This window comes from Bactrocera dorsalis, chromosome 3, assembly GCF_023373825.1.
Source record: "Bactrocera dorsalis isolate Fly_Bdor chromosome 3, ASM2337382v1, whole genome shotgun sequence".
Classification (NCBI taxonomy): domain Eukaryota; kingdom Metazoa; phylum Arthropoda; class Insecta; order Diptera; family Tephritidae; genus Bactrocera; species Bactrocera dorsalis.
In genome coordinates this window covers 49321063-49337375 of record NC_064305.1, presented here as the reverse complement: position 1 = coordinate 49337375, position 16313 = coordinate 49321063, and the positions used below count along the sequence as shown (strand labels likewise).

The window sequence follows — 16313 nt, the reverse complement described above, 5'->3', positions numbered from 1 at the left end:
ATCGTTTTTTTATTACCCTTTTTGGGATTTCCTTTTGACACTATTGACAATTATGTTTTCTCCTTCGCACTCATTCAAATTTTCAAGCCCGACCTTATAGCTTTACAAGAAACCCACCTGGGCTTACATAGTAATCCCATTCCGCCTTCGCCTTACGTAGTAACACAAATATACACGGGACTGGTGTGCTTATCAAAAAAGGCATTTGGCATAGAAGAATCGACATCGAAACAAACTTAAGCATTATTGCGCTTGAAATTAAATCCAGTAGCATTACATTAACGGTGGTATGCGTATATTTTCCACCTGGTAAGGCTTTCGATATACGGGAGTTTAAATCTATTCTAACTTTAATGCCTCAACCAATTATTATCTGTGGAGATGTCAATGCTTGGAGCCCACTTTGGGGATCCTCCAAACAAAACAAGAGGGGTAAAGCAATTGAAGAACTAATTTCTTCCCAAGACTTAACTGTCTTAAACGACAAATCTCCGACACACTTTTCCACACATCAGTCATTCACGCATGTTGATATCACGATATCTACCACCAGCATTTTCCCACTCCTTTCTTGGAGAATTTTAGATAATCTCTGTGGCAGTGACCACTACCCGATAATTTTCCACCTAAATGGTAAAATAAAAACTAAGACTGTTCACATACCAAGATTTAAAACTGATAAAGCAGATTGGGAAAAATACAAATTGCTGTGTGACGATCAAAACCAAATCCATCCCGTTAGTAATAATATTAATAAGGAAGCCAAATCTATTAAAAAGATTATACTTAGTGCAGCCACTTCATCTATTCCACAAACTCATCCGTATTCGCATAAAAAATATGTCCCCTGGTGGAGCAAAGAGCTTGCCGAGCTGCGTACAATAAAACAAAATGCATGATGGTATGATTTTAAACGCAACCTGTCTAACCAAAACCTCATGGTATATAAAGCAGCAAACGCCAAATTTAAACTTTCTGCAAAAAGAGCGAAAAAAGAATGCTTTATAAACATCACTAGTAACATCAATCCATCATCTTCTCCTAAAGAAATATGGAAAAGTATAAAAAAGCTGTCGGGCTCTTACAATAATTTTACGGCTCCACATCTTATAATAAACAATAATCTCATTTCTGGTGCAAAAGAAATTGCTAACTCATTTGCAAATCACTGGTCTAGTTATTCCGATAATAAAAATTTCCCTCACGACTTTGTTGTCCAAAAATCCAGGATTTTAAACGAAATATATCGCCCCCCACAAAATATTATTCGCTCAGCTAAAGAGATTGACAAGCCTATCACCATCCATGAGGTCAATAATTTTTTGAACAATGCCAAAGGCTCCGCTCCAGGATTAGCTACGAGTATGTAATGATTAAAAATATATCTGATTCTACTAAAACTAGGCTATTAAACCTATACAACGCCATTTTCTCTTTTGGCAGAATTCCTCAAAGTTGGAAATGTGGGTGTAAGTTAGCACCCCATACATTCAAAAGTATCATATGATGCAGTAATATCATATGATACAAAGTAAAATAATATGATACCACTAAATCGCTGAGACTGCGACACGTGTAGTGGCAACCTATGGGAAGCGCAACGTCAGCGAAGTGCCAACTTGTGTGAAGCGCAGCGTCAGCAAACTCCGTACCCGTTGCAGCGGCAAACATAGGTCTAGAGTTAAGTATAATTAATTGTAAATGTTAGTTCTTAAGTGGAATTCAATAAAGGAGCATAGCTCCCAAAATATATTTTTTTATTAAACATAACAAAACGTTTTTTAACTTGTATAATCCCTATTCGGAAGCCTAACAAACCAGCAGATCAGCTGCCCAGCTTCCGCCCGGTTTCCTTATTGCCTTGCAACAGCAAAGTTCTCGAGAAAATAGTTGCTAACCGACTAATGTGGTTTACTTCTAAACATAAATTGCTAAACCCTAATCAGGCTGCCTTTAAAAAAGGCCATAGCACAATCGTCGCTCTATTATCTTTCGACCATCCATTTCTCTTCATGTGCCCTGTCTAGTAAGAAACATATTACAGCACTTTCCCTAGACTTCCAAAAGGCCTTTGATCGTATCGGGGCACACATTGTTCTAAGACAATTAAGGAAATGGGCAGTTGGCTCTAAAATCTACAATTTTGTTAAAAGTTTTTTAATTAACCGAAGATTTACGGTCAAGATAAACGAGGCTTTTTCCGACATATACAACTTAGAAAATGGGATTCCGCAAGGTTCGCCTCTCTCGGTGGTTTTATTTGTTATCGCGTTTGAAGAAATTAGCAAAATAATACATAAGTATGTACAATATAAATCACAATTTTTACGCAGATGATGTTCTGATATTTACTAAACTTGATAATTTAGTATCGGTGAGAACCATTTTCAGTAAAATCATTGATGATATTTCTGTATGGTCGCTTGAATCAGGAGCGATTATATCATATGAGAAATGCAATGTCCTGCATATTTGTCCAAAGAAGCCCTGTTCAGATATAAGACTATCTTATAAAAATGTACCTATAAATAATGTTAATGAATTGAAGATATTGGGAGTTTTCTTTGATAGTAAATATACTTTTAAGTTCCATTGTAATTATATTAGAAAAAAAACTATTAAACCGCCTTAGCATTGTAAAATACTTTTCCTCAAAAAAGTCCTTTGTACATACTTCTACTCTTTCTAATATTGTTAAATCGTTATTTTTGTCGGTAATTGATTACGCTCTACCAATTTATGGAAGCTGTGCTAAAAGCAACTTGAATCTTCTTTGTGCTCCATATCACGCAGCTGTGCGGAAAAGCCTACGTGCCTTCTCCACTACTCCAGTTTGTAACATTTTTTCTGAATCCGGACTTCCTGGCCTCACGGAACGGGTGGAATATATGACCGCTGGACTTATATACAAAGTTTTATCCTGCAACAACTCCAACCTGTATAAAAATATACTCAATGCTATAAATAGGAAACGCTTCCCAAAGAGGCTCTCGGCACTAAATCGCGTAGTTGCTCTGTCTAGAGAAATGTATATACCGGTTAAACCCACTCGGCAAGCTCACAGTACATACCCACCTTGGAATCTTCCGGACTTGTCATTTATTAATTGTCTTCAGGATTATCAAAACTTGGGCCCCTATTTACCAGCAAGTTTTCCTCGAGACCAAACTAGAGTTACACTTAAAATCGTTCAAATTTATATTTACGGATGGCTCAAAAACTAACTACTCAACGTCCTTCGCAGTTATATCGGAGGATTTACGGGTTTTGAAAAAAGGTTTGCTGCACAATCACTGCTCTATATTCACCAGTGAAATCTTTGCTATCTATCAAGCTGCTCTAATAGCATCCAAAATCAAGGGTAAATTCTGCATTTATACAGACAGTCAATCTGCCATCGATGCCGTCAAAAATTTTACCAATAACAGTGTCTTAGTAACTTACGTTCGTGATCTGCTCACCAAGCACGCAAATAAAATGAAATTGATGTGGATACCTGGTCACTGTGGAATTTAGGGCAATGAACTCGCCGATTCTGTGGAGAAAAGTATTCATGAAGAACCTGTGCTTTGACGCTCTTGAAAAAGCTGACTTAAAACGTCTAATAAAGCAGTACGTACATAACAAGTCCCTGTTGAAATGGAATGAATACGTTCATCATTATGCGGTAATTAATCCTACCAGAGCAAAGCCTATATGCCCCACGAACTGCAAACATTCAGACATTTTGTTATTCACAAGGCTTCGTCTAGGTCATACGCAGATCACGCACGATTACCTGTTAAATAATGGAAACGGATCCTGCTGCTTTTGTAGGTCCTCTAGAACATCAGTAAAACATATAGTAGATGCATGCCCCCAATTTACCAATACAAGGCGAAGGATGTTTGGCACAGCTCTCCCATCGAAACTGCTAACTAATATAACATCGTCGAATATAAGTACTATATCTAACTTTCTTATAACATGTAACATTTAATCTACATATCGCTCATTTGCTGCAAGACCGGCATAAGTCAAAAAAATCGATTCGCCAGAAAACGCGTTTAAAGTTTTCCACTTACTACAACCTTACACGGTGACTCCAACCTTACACCTCTTCTCAAGCGGAGCATATAAGAGGTATTCATATGAATTTTTCACTCAACATGAAGTATGATATAACGAACAATTCTGCAGCATTAACTCCAAAATCACGTTTTATGGGGTTAATAGCGTTTTGTAGGCGTGACAGTGGTTCAATTACACCCATCTACGAACTCGTATTTTTTTTTGGTACATAAAGATATCTAAATTTTTACTAAATTTACATATTGAATGGATGAACGGACGGACGGAAAGACAGACAGTCATCCGGATTTCAACTTATCCTGATAATTTGTATATGTATGCTAGTGGATTCGGATAAACTATTCAATACAGTGAAAATTTTATTTACGAATAAAGGTGAAAGTTATCCGCTTAATAGAGCGTCCATTTAATAGAGCTTTCACAGTGTTTTTTTATTTATGATTGGTTTTTACTATCCTATCTTCTAAGTTGGTTCGAACTAGGCACAGTGTGCTAAATTTTATTAAAATCGGTTCAGTAGCGTAGAAGTCCATCGCTGACAAACAACGTAACAGGAAGTTTTTATATATTATATAAAGATATAATCTATCTCTCTCAGTTTTAGGGGATACGTACAACCGTTAGGTGAACAAAAGTATGTAGCAACAGGATATTTGAAAAAATAGTGAATGAAATACGAATTTACACAAAACACATATACATACTTAATCAAAGAGGCTACCAGAGGATCGGAATTCATAAAGCTAAAGATGTGAAGTTTAAACTATGAATATAATAAAGTTTGTTAGAATAACGGGAATTATTTTGCATAGTATAATATAATTTAACATATTTTCGGCATTAAACTAACGTATTTCCAATATTATATATTCAGTAAATTTTGCCAAGATATCTTACAAATTGACCGATTTATAAGGTATAGAGCCAATCGGAAGTAAGAAGATTTTTCATTAGGTATATGGGTGATTCTGTAATATTGACCCGATTTTAATATATTTTTGGCATTAGTACCATTATTAACAGAATGATATTACCTGCTTACCTTAATTAGTTTAATTAAGGTTCCTCATATACCAACACCAAAATATACGAAATAAAGTCAACCGTATGTTTAAAAATGCTGATATTAGTTAAATGGGAGCTACTGCAATTTTTCACCCGGTTTTATTTATTTTGGGCACAGATATGCACCATTAGGATAAAAATACTCTCACACAATTTAATTAAGAAGATATATGGGCGGGAAGTTCGAAAATTTTTCTGTTAGGTACATATATGGGGAAAAGGGAAATTCCATTCCGATTCTACCCATCGTAGAGCTACTGCCATATTTTCATCAAGAGTGTCTCCCATAAATAGTCAGCCATAGGTTTCAGGGTCCACGATTTTGGTCTGGGGACTTGAATATTTGTGACCTGATTTTGACAATTTTTGCTAGGTGGCGTACCTTAAAGCCAATATTCGAGCAAATTTTTGTATCGATATATTAAATATTGCTTGATTTTTATACTTGAAAGTGAAAATTTAGATGGAATTTAAAGTTGTGTTGAATGGAAAATAGACGTGTTTGCCGTCCAATTTCGGCCATTGAGAACATCATAATAAGGAAATGGTAAAATAATTTAGTTAAAATCGGTAGAGCAGATCTTAAGATATGTGATTTTACCTATAAGTGGGCAGTGCCATGCCCATCGTCCAATTTCGATACCGGCTCCTGTATCGCCTTCTTGGATCATTCAGGATGTAAAATTTAATGTCTCTGACGCATTTTATGTAATCCATACATAAGTACCATTTATTTACCATTTCGTTTAATTGAAAGCAGTGTATATTGTTACTCATCTTAAGCCATAAAAGATTTGTAAATATTTATTTCTAAAATATAAAATAACTTACCTACTATTAATTCAAATAATTTTATTGCAGATGGTGGCAGGTGCCTTACTATTGGGTTGGCATCAAGTGTTATGATCTTGTGGCTGGTGATAGAAATGTCAAAAGTTCATACTATCTTTCAAAAAAAGATGCACTAGAACTGTTCCCTATGCTAAAGAAAGATAAACTATGTGGCGCTATTGTGTATTATGATGGTATGTTCAAAATAATTAGGGGTTTCACATAGTCTCATGTAGTTAAAAGTTATAACGATCCGAAAACATAGCGTTGAGAGTTGTATTTGCGTAAACGTATTTTAGTATGCAATCCAACAACAAATTTTTTAAACTAGTATAAAAATTTATGATTTTACGATGCTTTATGACACGTTGTGAGTACCTCAAATATGTTTTATCGCTTGAAAATATATACGAATTAACGAAGTTGAATATAAAAGTACATCATTCGAAAACAAATATACAGATTTCAAAATAATTTTCATTACGCTCATCTATGAACTCGAAATTTTTTCTTTCTAATATCCAATATTCCTTGCGCCATACCAAGCATTTCTACAGTACCAATAGTCGGATCATGACATTTTATTACGTTAACCTCTGTGGATACCGGCTTGAGCCACCTGGGCATGGTTTATTTAAAAGTTAGTTGCGATGACTTAGAAGTTCATTAAATCAATATACATATAATTGTCGTCATCGAAGTGATCTCCGTATCTTAGCAAACTAAGAATGGAAACTACGATCGATATTGCTTTTTTATCAGTTTTTCTAAAAATTTTTCGATAAGTCTTCGGGAATTATTCTGTAAGGCGATGCGAAAGTGATTTGCAACAAAGGGCGATCAGTACTCCGTAAGCCGTTCGCATTATAAACAGTTCTACGGTTTTTGCGGTGACACATTTGCATAATACTTAACATTACTGGCCGAAACGAAGAAAGGTGTAAACAAAATCAAAAATAAAGAAGTAATAGTGAAAAAACTATAATTTTAATTCACCATAATGCTCGCTAGTGTTTCAAACATACCGTGTGACGGTATGAAAATAAGTTTCGTATTTTTTGATACTGAAATGAAAAAATACAGAATTTCCAAATTTTTACTATATATTTTTAAGCCTTTAGCTGCAATTTTGAATTTTTTGGCTAAAATATTTTGCTAATTACAAGATTTGCTTCAATGACACCTATTAAAACAAAAAAAGGTAGACAATTGGCGCCCATGATTCCGACAGACTGACTAACTAAGTTAAAATAAAAAAAAAATTGCATGTTTTTTTGTAGGAGGTGGTTATAAACGGAACTATCAAATTTTGAAATAAAATTTTTTTTAGTGCTGTGAAAACTTTACTTTATCACCAGAACACTTTATGAATGCTCTACATTGGATTTGTGCAAAAATAAATGGATTTTTTTATTTTTTGAAACCAAAACACGGGATGAACTCTTTCATATTTTTTGCTGTTGTACTATACTTATAGGTCAACAAGATGATGCAAGAATGTGCTTAGCTGTAGCTTTAACTGCCGCACGACATGGGGCAACCGTTTGCAATCATGTTGAAGTTAAGGAACTTCTAAAGAAGGATGAAAATGGCAAAAAAGTGCTATGTGGTGCAAAGGTCAAAGATCACATATCTGGAAAAGAATTTATAGTTAAGGCTAAGTGCATTATTAACGCAACTGGACCATTCACTGATTTCATACGGAAAATGGACGATCCGAATGTGAAAACTATATGCTGTCCAAGTTCAGGTGTACATATTGTGCTTCCTGGTTATTACAGCCCTGATCAAATGGGACTTTTAGATCCTTCCACTTCGGATGGGCGTGTAATTTTTTTCCTACCATGGCAAAGACAAACCATCGCTGGTACTACAGACTTGCCTTGTGACATAACGCATAATCCAAGCCCAACAGAAGACGAAATTCAATTTATCCTGAATGAAATAAAAAATTATTTAAATACGGATGTAGAGGTTCGTCGTGGTGACGTTTTGTCGGCTTGGAGTGGTATTAGACCACTTGTCTCGGACCCAAACAAAGAAGATACGCAATCGTTGGCTAGAAATCATATTGTTCATGTGAGTCCATCGAATTTAGTTACAATCGCAGGGGGTAAATGGACTACATACAGAGCTATGGCAGAGCATACCATTGATGCGGCAATTAAAGGTTAGAAAAAAGTAAAGTGGATAATATAATGTCTAATTTTTGAAATTTTTAGCTTGTAATTTGAAGCCTGAACGACCAGAAGCCGTAACATCATACTTGAAAATCGAAGGCGGACAGGGCTGGACACCAACTATGTATATTCGTTTGGTACAAGATTTTGGTTTGGAATGTGAGGTAGCCCAACATTTAGCGAAGTCTTATGGTGACAGAGCATTTGCTGTTTCGAAAATGGCATCATTAACTGGAAAACGTTGGCCAATCATTGGAAATCGTATTCATCCAGAATTCCCATATATTGACGCAGAAATACGCTATGGAGTTCGCGAATATGCTTGCACAGCAGTAGATATGATTGCACGACGACTACGTTTAGCGTTTTTAAACGTACAGGCAGCTTCAGAAGCACTACCTGTCATTGTTGATTTAATGGGGGAAGAACTTCACTGGTCGAAAGACGAAAAGGAGGCAACTGCAAATAATTTTAAATAACAGCTATCTGTTAAATAACTGGTTACTTTTTCCGATTTCAGAAACAAATAAAGCTGGCTAACGAGTTTTTAGCTCATGAAATGGGACAAATGGTAAATAGAACATCAAAGGAAAGAATACCAATAAAACTGTCCAAAGACGAAATTCAAACCTATGTTAAACGCTTCCAACTCATTGATAAGGATAAGAAAGGTTACGTTTCAATCAATGATATTCGGCGGGCTCTGAAGGTAAGAAGAGATCATGTTAAGTAATTTTTACAATAAATGTATTATCATTGCGCCGATCATTATTATCTTTATTTATACTTTCACAACATTTTGCACATACTTAGTATACTAGTTTTGTTCACCCAACGCTTTCTAGTAATACTTTAAAGCATTCGAGATAAACACAGAGTTAGACATATCAAAATAATCAGGTTTACGAGTTGCGCTGATTTAATTGAAGAGGTTAGTATTGATGATGCACAACTAAGCCATTAATTAAGTTACCAAACTGAAATTAGGCAACAGCTGAAACATTGTCCGCGTCTCAACTTCTTTCTTACTGGCGCAGATACCACATACGTGGTTATAACCGCGCAATGTAATAGGCTAGTTAGTGAACAACGCAGAATCGTGGGTCGCAATGTAACTGAACAGTGAAAAACGCTACTCCCTTCTCTCTGACGTGACGATGACGTGAGAATCTGCGACATTTGGATTTTTGCCGTCGCAAAGTCTCAGCTGATTGCTCTCTCACAACGCAGGGTTGCCAATATCGATATACTGCAGTAATTATCAACTTTTATAATTCAATTTGTTCAATATGTTTGAAATTTTCTTAAAATAACTCAAATCAGAGTCGAATGCTATTATTTATAAATATATAAACTATTTTTAATAGTTTGTTTTCATTTTTGATATTTTATATTGTAAAAAATTGTAATTGAAAACAAAGATGTGCTCAAAACTATATACATATGCGTATTGGGCAATGGCAACATTGTTCAAACGAAAACAAAGCAAAGATGGCTGATTTCTGCGTTTTTACCACGTTTTTGACTGTGCACACATTTTGCCGATAAGGAAGGAAAAGGAAGGAAGGGAGTAGCGTTTTTGACTGGCTAGCCTTTAAGTGAACTTTAAAAAAGCTACTCCCTTCTCTCTTTGACGTAGGATGACGTGAGAATTCACGACATTTGGATTTTTGCCGCAGAAACGTGTCAGCTGATTTCTCTCTCACAACGCAGGGTTGCCAATATCGATATACTGTAGTAATTATCAACTTTTTTAATTCAATTTCTTAAAATAACTCAAAATCGGGGTCGAATGCTATTATGTATAAATATATAAACTATTTTTTAACAGTTTGTTTTCAGTTTTGATATTGTAAAAAATTGTAATTGAAAACATAAATGTGTACGAAACTACATATACATATATGCGTATTGAGCAATGGCAACATTGTTTAAATGAAAATAAACAAAGATGGCTGATTTCTGCGTTTTTCCTACGTTCTCCACTGTTCACACATTTTGCTCGATGAGGAAGGGAAAGAAAGGAAGGCAGTAGCGTTTTTGACTGGTTCTGCATAAAGCGGGCGCAGATATAAAGAGATGTCTAACTCCTCTCTCATTGGAAGTGAGAGAACAATTGCTCATCAATTGTTCGAGTAGGTTTTGACGTTTAGGTCGATCAGCTGTTCGAGTTCAGGAGGTTTTGACATTTAGCAATTAGAAATGAGCGATTGCCAGATTGAAATCTTACCTAAAAAATATGTAAACGAGGGATTGGTTGCATTGTTCACGACCACTTATAAAAAATGTAAAACAATGACAATTAAATGAAGTTGTAAAATTTAACTGTATTTGATGAAACATTTTGTAATGTCAAGTATCATAGTATTATTTTCAATGGAAAATTATTAAAAACATTTATTGATTGAGAGCTAAAAAGCTTAAATCCTTTTATTGGGTATTGAAATGTCAAAAGTCAGTTGTTCTAATATACTTTAAAAATATTTAAATAATTTATCTATATATTAGTTAACCACTATGTAGTAATTTTTATTCGTACTAAATGTTGGATGTTTTAATTCAAATGCCCAAAAATTATTATTTTGTCCAATCTGGCCATAATGGAAATTGTTATAAAAAACGCTAAATTTGAAGCGCTCTCACACTCGAATAAGTTGGACATCCCTTTATTCCTGGCGGGAAGTAAAAGCGATGTTGGCTAGTCATTTACATTGCGCTCTTATAAGATAGGTCGTATCAGATGATTTGGGCTGCGGTTTTGCATTGTTCGCTGTTTTTACTATTATCCAGGCGTTATACAATCATTAAAATGTTTCCAAGATACCATACATTCACACTTCTTTACTGCCATAGTTTCACACAGGTTAGATATACATTTTTCCATTGGGCACAATTCCGATTACTTTGGCCGTCGGGTTTACACATATTCACTCTAAACATTGAAATAAGTTTACATTTCACTTTTATTTTGTTATTTTTTAGCAAAATTTATTAATTTACTCCTTAAAAAAAATAATACTGATCGAGTCAATACCCAGGGAAACCTAAGTATTTAGTTATTTTATTGTTTAATTATATTTTATTATATAGTATTACTTAGTTGCTTAAATAAGAAAATATCCATATATGTACATACATGGAAAGATTGTTTATACTCATTTTAATCTGAAATATAATTTACAGACACACTTGTTTTTATTACAACTAAGATTACTAAATAAAGAAAGAGGAATTATAGCGGTAAAAATAAAATTCTGCGAATTGCTCATATTTGCTTATTACCTTATAGCAACAATCCATTTCCTTATAATTGTTAGCAACATATGTATGTATGATAAATAATATTTGATTAATACTTAGATATTTCTTTTTAATAATATAATCGGAATTGTGCCGTATATTGAATGTGTTACAGTGATTGGAACTGGATATTCAAGTCAAAACAGCTGATTATAGTTTTGCAAACAATAGCCTTGCAATGGTAATGTTTGTGTCTTTCCAATCGTTTGTAGTACAAAAAAAGTAATGTTGAAAATAGAAAAAAATCTGAATTTTGAATAGAGTGAAATTAATAGCAATAATTGATTGTAATGCGGAAAAAGTGTGCAAAAAAGTTAAGAATATTGGAAAAATGGATAGCAAAAGTGCGACATCTGTCAATAAATAGAAAAAGTCGGCCATTTTTGAGCAGTGTTGCCTAATCAAATTTAGTAAATTCAACCAAATGCACGGAATTCTTGTGCATTACAAACTTGCATTAACATGGGTCAAATGCGCAAATAAATGTAAATTAAGCCCACTAATGCCTATTAGCGCTGTCGTCTGACAAGGCTATTACAATCAATTATTGCTTTTCATTTCACTCTATTATTTTTTAACGTAGTTAATAACAAACGAATTTTTTCGTTAAATTTATATTGATTTTCCAAAAACACCAAAATTTCTGTTAATAATTTATCTTATTTTTATTTTTTAATAAATAAACAAATTAATAAAAAACAAATTTCACTATCACCCGTCTAAATGCACAAGTCTGACGTTTGTCACCATAAAATTTCTATGCGCATTAGCGTTGCATTACTTTTGCTCGTCTGTCAGGGCTATTACGTCTCTGCACATGCTCATATGAATATATCGCTCATTTGCTACAAGACCGGCATAATTCAAAAAACGTGATTTTTGAGTTAATGCTGCAGAATTGTTCGTTATATCATACTTCATATTGAGTGAAAAATTCATATGAATACCTCTTATATTCTCCGCTTGAGAAGAGGTGTAAGGTTGGAGTCACCGTGTAAGGTTGTAGTAAGTTGAAAACTTTAAACGCGTTTTCTGGAGAATCGATTTTTTTGACTTATGCCGGTCTTGCAGCAAATGAGCGATATGTATGTATACATTGCCAAACAAATAATGCACAAGCATACAAACATACATATGGATACTCATGTGAATATGTCACCAACAAAAAATTGAAACATTGTTCTACAAAAACAACAATTGCCTCAAATATCAGAAGCATCACAAGTCAATGTGGCAGCCAAATTGGCGAAGCCCAAATGTAGTAAATTTTACAAAAAAAACGATTTCATTCATAAACGCAGGCGCACAATCCACAAGCGACCTCGCTTTATTCATAAAAACATACGCCGTAACATCTCCCCGAGCATGCCTTTGCCTACAAACGTCTTTTCGCGCCGATGGCAAAAGCTAACAAGAAAAAACGTTAACTTCGACTGTACCGAAGCTAATATACCCTTCACAGGTGCATTTTAGTTCATATGGAAGCTATATGCTATAGTAATCCGATCTGAACAATTTTTTTCGGAAATTATATTATTACCTTAAGCAGTAATCCTTGTCAAATTTCGTGAAGATACCACGTCAAATGCGAAAGTTTTCCACACAAGCCCTTGATTCCGATCGTTCCATTTGTATAGCAACTATATGCTATAGTAAACCGATCTGAAGAATTTCTTCGGAGATTACTTTGTTGCCTTAGCAAATAATCTATACCAAATTTCGTGAAAATACATTGTCGAATAAGAAAGTTTTCCATATCCGCCGGTTCCTTCTGGGTGTTACAAACTTCGTAACAAACTTAAATACCCTGTTCAGGGTATAAAAATTATAAATTGAACATCTTCTGGTGTTTGTTCTAAGAAAGAAGTGAGAAAAGTGGCAACAGCAATGGAAGCGGTGACAATCGGCGGCCATTCGTTTATTATTTCTTTCGGCACAGCTTGGATTTTCTACCAGCAACACAATGTCATGGATAATATGATACGAGACTCTTTGATTCGAGAAAGAGCTGTCAAAACTGGCATTTTTTATAACATTTGCCAATGATGCCCCTGTTAAAAAATATTAGATTGGGCATTTTATAAATAACTTTTGGGCATTTTGCAATTTCCACACTACCACTGAGGTATGCAAATAGCGCGCTACCGATATTATTTTTGGGTGCTCGGTTCCCCACTAGGCCTATACAACATAAAAAAATAAATACATAATTAACAAATTAAAAGAATATATGTACATATCAGAGTCCTGCACGAGTAATTAAAAAAGTAACATGTTAGCAAGCGGCGATGCCGATGCGGCGAGTACACGCTACGTAACGGTACTTTGGCATTGTGGGCATCGGCATCGCGGGCATCGCCGATTACTAACATGTTACCAGTGGTCGGCATTTCTTAGAACAATTGTGGAAACTAACTTCACACATACGCTTACGCTCTATCGCAGAGCCGCTCAAAATTTTTCATGCCTATACTCGGAGTATAGGCAAGCAAATGCAGTCGAAGCATGTACGCTATGACGCTAATTCTGCCAGCGTCAAAAATACACTCGAAATACAGGAATTCAGTTTCGAATAAGCATATAGAGGACTTAATGAGAATCAAAACTTACGATCTTGACGTCGATATGGAAAAAATCATGGAAAGTTAAAAAAATTAACTTAAAATTATTGTTGTTCTTAATTGCTTTTTTAATCAAAAACCATATTTTTTTATTTTTTTCTAAATTTTTAATAACAAAATAACCAAATAGCACGATTTCACTCAGTGTACTAAGCAAGCGCGCGCACACAATCATACGCTAGCAGATATCAAATGTGTGATTGTATGCGTTGGTAAATAAATTGCGCATTATTTTGAGTGGCTCTGCTCTATCGTTCAGTCGTTGTCGAGCCAGCAACGAATTAACATCATGTAAGACTATAGCGTTTCATTTGCCATTGACGATATCAGATAATAATCGTACGATACCACGATGCCGCGATGCCGATGCGCAATGTTACCTTCGCATCGTGGTAATCGTCAGAAGTGTTACTTAGTAGCTAGTGCCTACCTTAATCGTGCAGGCCTCTGGTACATATATAATATAAACATCAGAAACCAAAACAATTCGTAAAAAAAGAGAGTGTGCTTATGACCGCACGACTGAAGTAAAACTTCTTTCTCTCTATCTATATGTATATATATGAATGTGTGTGTGCAATATATACATGTATGCACATATACATATATTTATTTCCTACAAATATTTAAATTTATTTTATGTTTTCATTAGTGATACATACCAGGAACTGCAAAACTCACTTTTTCCTTGAATCAGCTCATACGCAAAAGTTTCTATTTAAGTCCAATCACTGTGCGTGCCGAAACTCAAAGAGTCACGCCCGGAACACATAGAGCGGGGCAGGCTGCAAGCGACATCTGTCAAATATTAAAATGCACACGTTCTTATAGACACAGTTATGTAGTTGTGCAGCTGTCTAAATAACTGTGTCCTTAAGAATGTGTGTATTTCAATATCAGATTCAGATGGCGACAGACTGCAAGCGTTCTATGTGTTCAGCACATCAATCTGTCGAAGCATTGACGCGACGAGACGCGAAAGAAACTAACAAACGATCGCCGATTGTTACCGCTTCCCTTGCCGCTGTAACAGCTTCGCCGTCCAACGTGCGTAAATATGTATTCATATGTATGAACTTGCATAAGGAGCATGCATGCATGTGTTTATGTCTTCATATTCATATTCATGCACACATATATTTATGTCTCTTCATATTCTTGCGTATGTGAGACAGAGACATAATGTATTTTGTACACATTTTCGGTGTCAAAATGAAAAAAAATATAAACAAGCAAAACGAAATTCTTCTTTGGGAGTCTCTTCATATTCTCTTCTTCGGCATATATGCCTTGTCATCATATGCCGTAAATACATATATTTCTGTCTCTTCATATTCTCGGTTAGAATATGTGAGAGAATTGTAAACAATGTTAAAATTGCGAGGCGAATTCCGACCTTACATACAATGTTAACAAATTTTATGTTCTCTTTCTATACTTTTAAGTTCTCTGGTTCTTGCAAATTTGTTTACATGCACACATAATTACATATGTATGTACGTGAATATGCGCGACCGCTTGGTCTTTTAATATGTACATGTGAAAATGTTCAATATTCCTCTTATTCATGTGTACAGTCAATCCCGGTTAAGTAGTACTCCGCTTAAATGAAAGTCATCCCTCTTAACTGCCTATATCTTGCTGCATCTCACGGTTTGTTTTTTGAAATACATTCAAACTATTGTTTTAAGTATGTACGACTCGGTTAAGTATCCGCAGTCGCTTATGTACCATATTATATTTTTATTTTTGACAAACCACAAAAATCTGTATCTTTGATTGTGCCACATAACCGGGATTGACTGTATTTTACGCGGCTTGCAAAAACTGCGTCGATATGTATGCAAGCTCATTTATATATATTCATACATATTTACGCAAGTTTGTTGGCGAAGCTGTTAGCGCGGCAAGGGAAGCGGTAACAATAGACAATCGTTCGCTTATTGTTTCGGCACAGCTAGGATTTTCTACCAACAACACAATGCTGTGTCGACAGATTGACTCGTTGACATGAAAGCAAAAAACGCGAGCTTCGCCATTGGTTGTCCGTCTCAACGGAGATTTCGCATGAAGCATTGAGTGTACATACATATGTACTGCATCTAGACAAATTTACAAACATTATCCCTATGGTCTAGCACAGGGATGGGCACATTTTTAGCCCGCAAAGTTAGCAAAGTGCGCACCGGGGCTAGATGGGGGGAATATCAGTTTACGGAGAGAAGGGCATAACAAGTTGAGAAAA

At 35.1% G+C, this 16313-nt stretch overlaps 2 protein-coding genes across 9 annotated transcripts in view; one reads left to right on the top strand and one right to left on the bottom strand.

Annotated features, from left to right (window-relative positions):
• The window catches only part of LOC125777122 (uncharacterized), a 358233-nt gene that overhangs the window by 76048 nt on the left and 265872 nt on the right, over nucleotides 1-16313 (bottom strand). The window lies entirely within an intron of this gene.
• The window catches only part of LOC105225662 (glycerol-3-phosphate dehydrogenase, mitochondrial), a 63069-nt gene that overhangs the window by 27242 nt on the left and 19514 nt on the right, over nucleotides 1-16313 (top strand). For all 5 annotated transcript variants that reach the window (XM_049451265.1, XM_049451269.1, XM_049451268.1 and 2 more), the window contains exons 5-8: nucleotides 5998-6161; nucleotides 7445-8137; nucleotides 8190-8602; nucleotides 8668-8856. In XM_049451265.1, coding sequence (XP_049307222.1) covers nucleotides 5998-6161; nucleotides 7445-8137; nucleotides 8190-8602; nucleotides 8668-8856 — 1459 coding nt within the window. The remainder of the gene's footprint in view (nucleotides 1-5997; nucleotides 6162-7444; nucleotides 8138-8189; nucleotides 8603-8667; nucleotides 8857-16313) is intronic.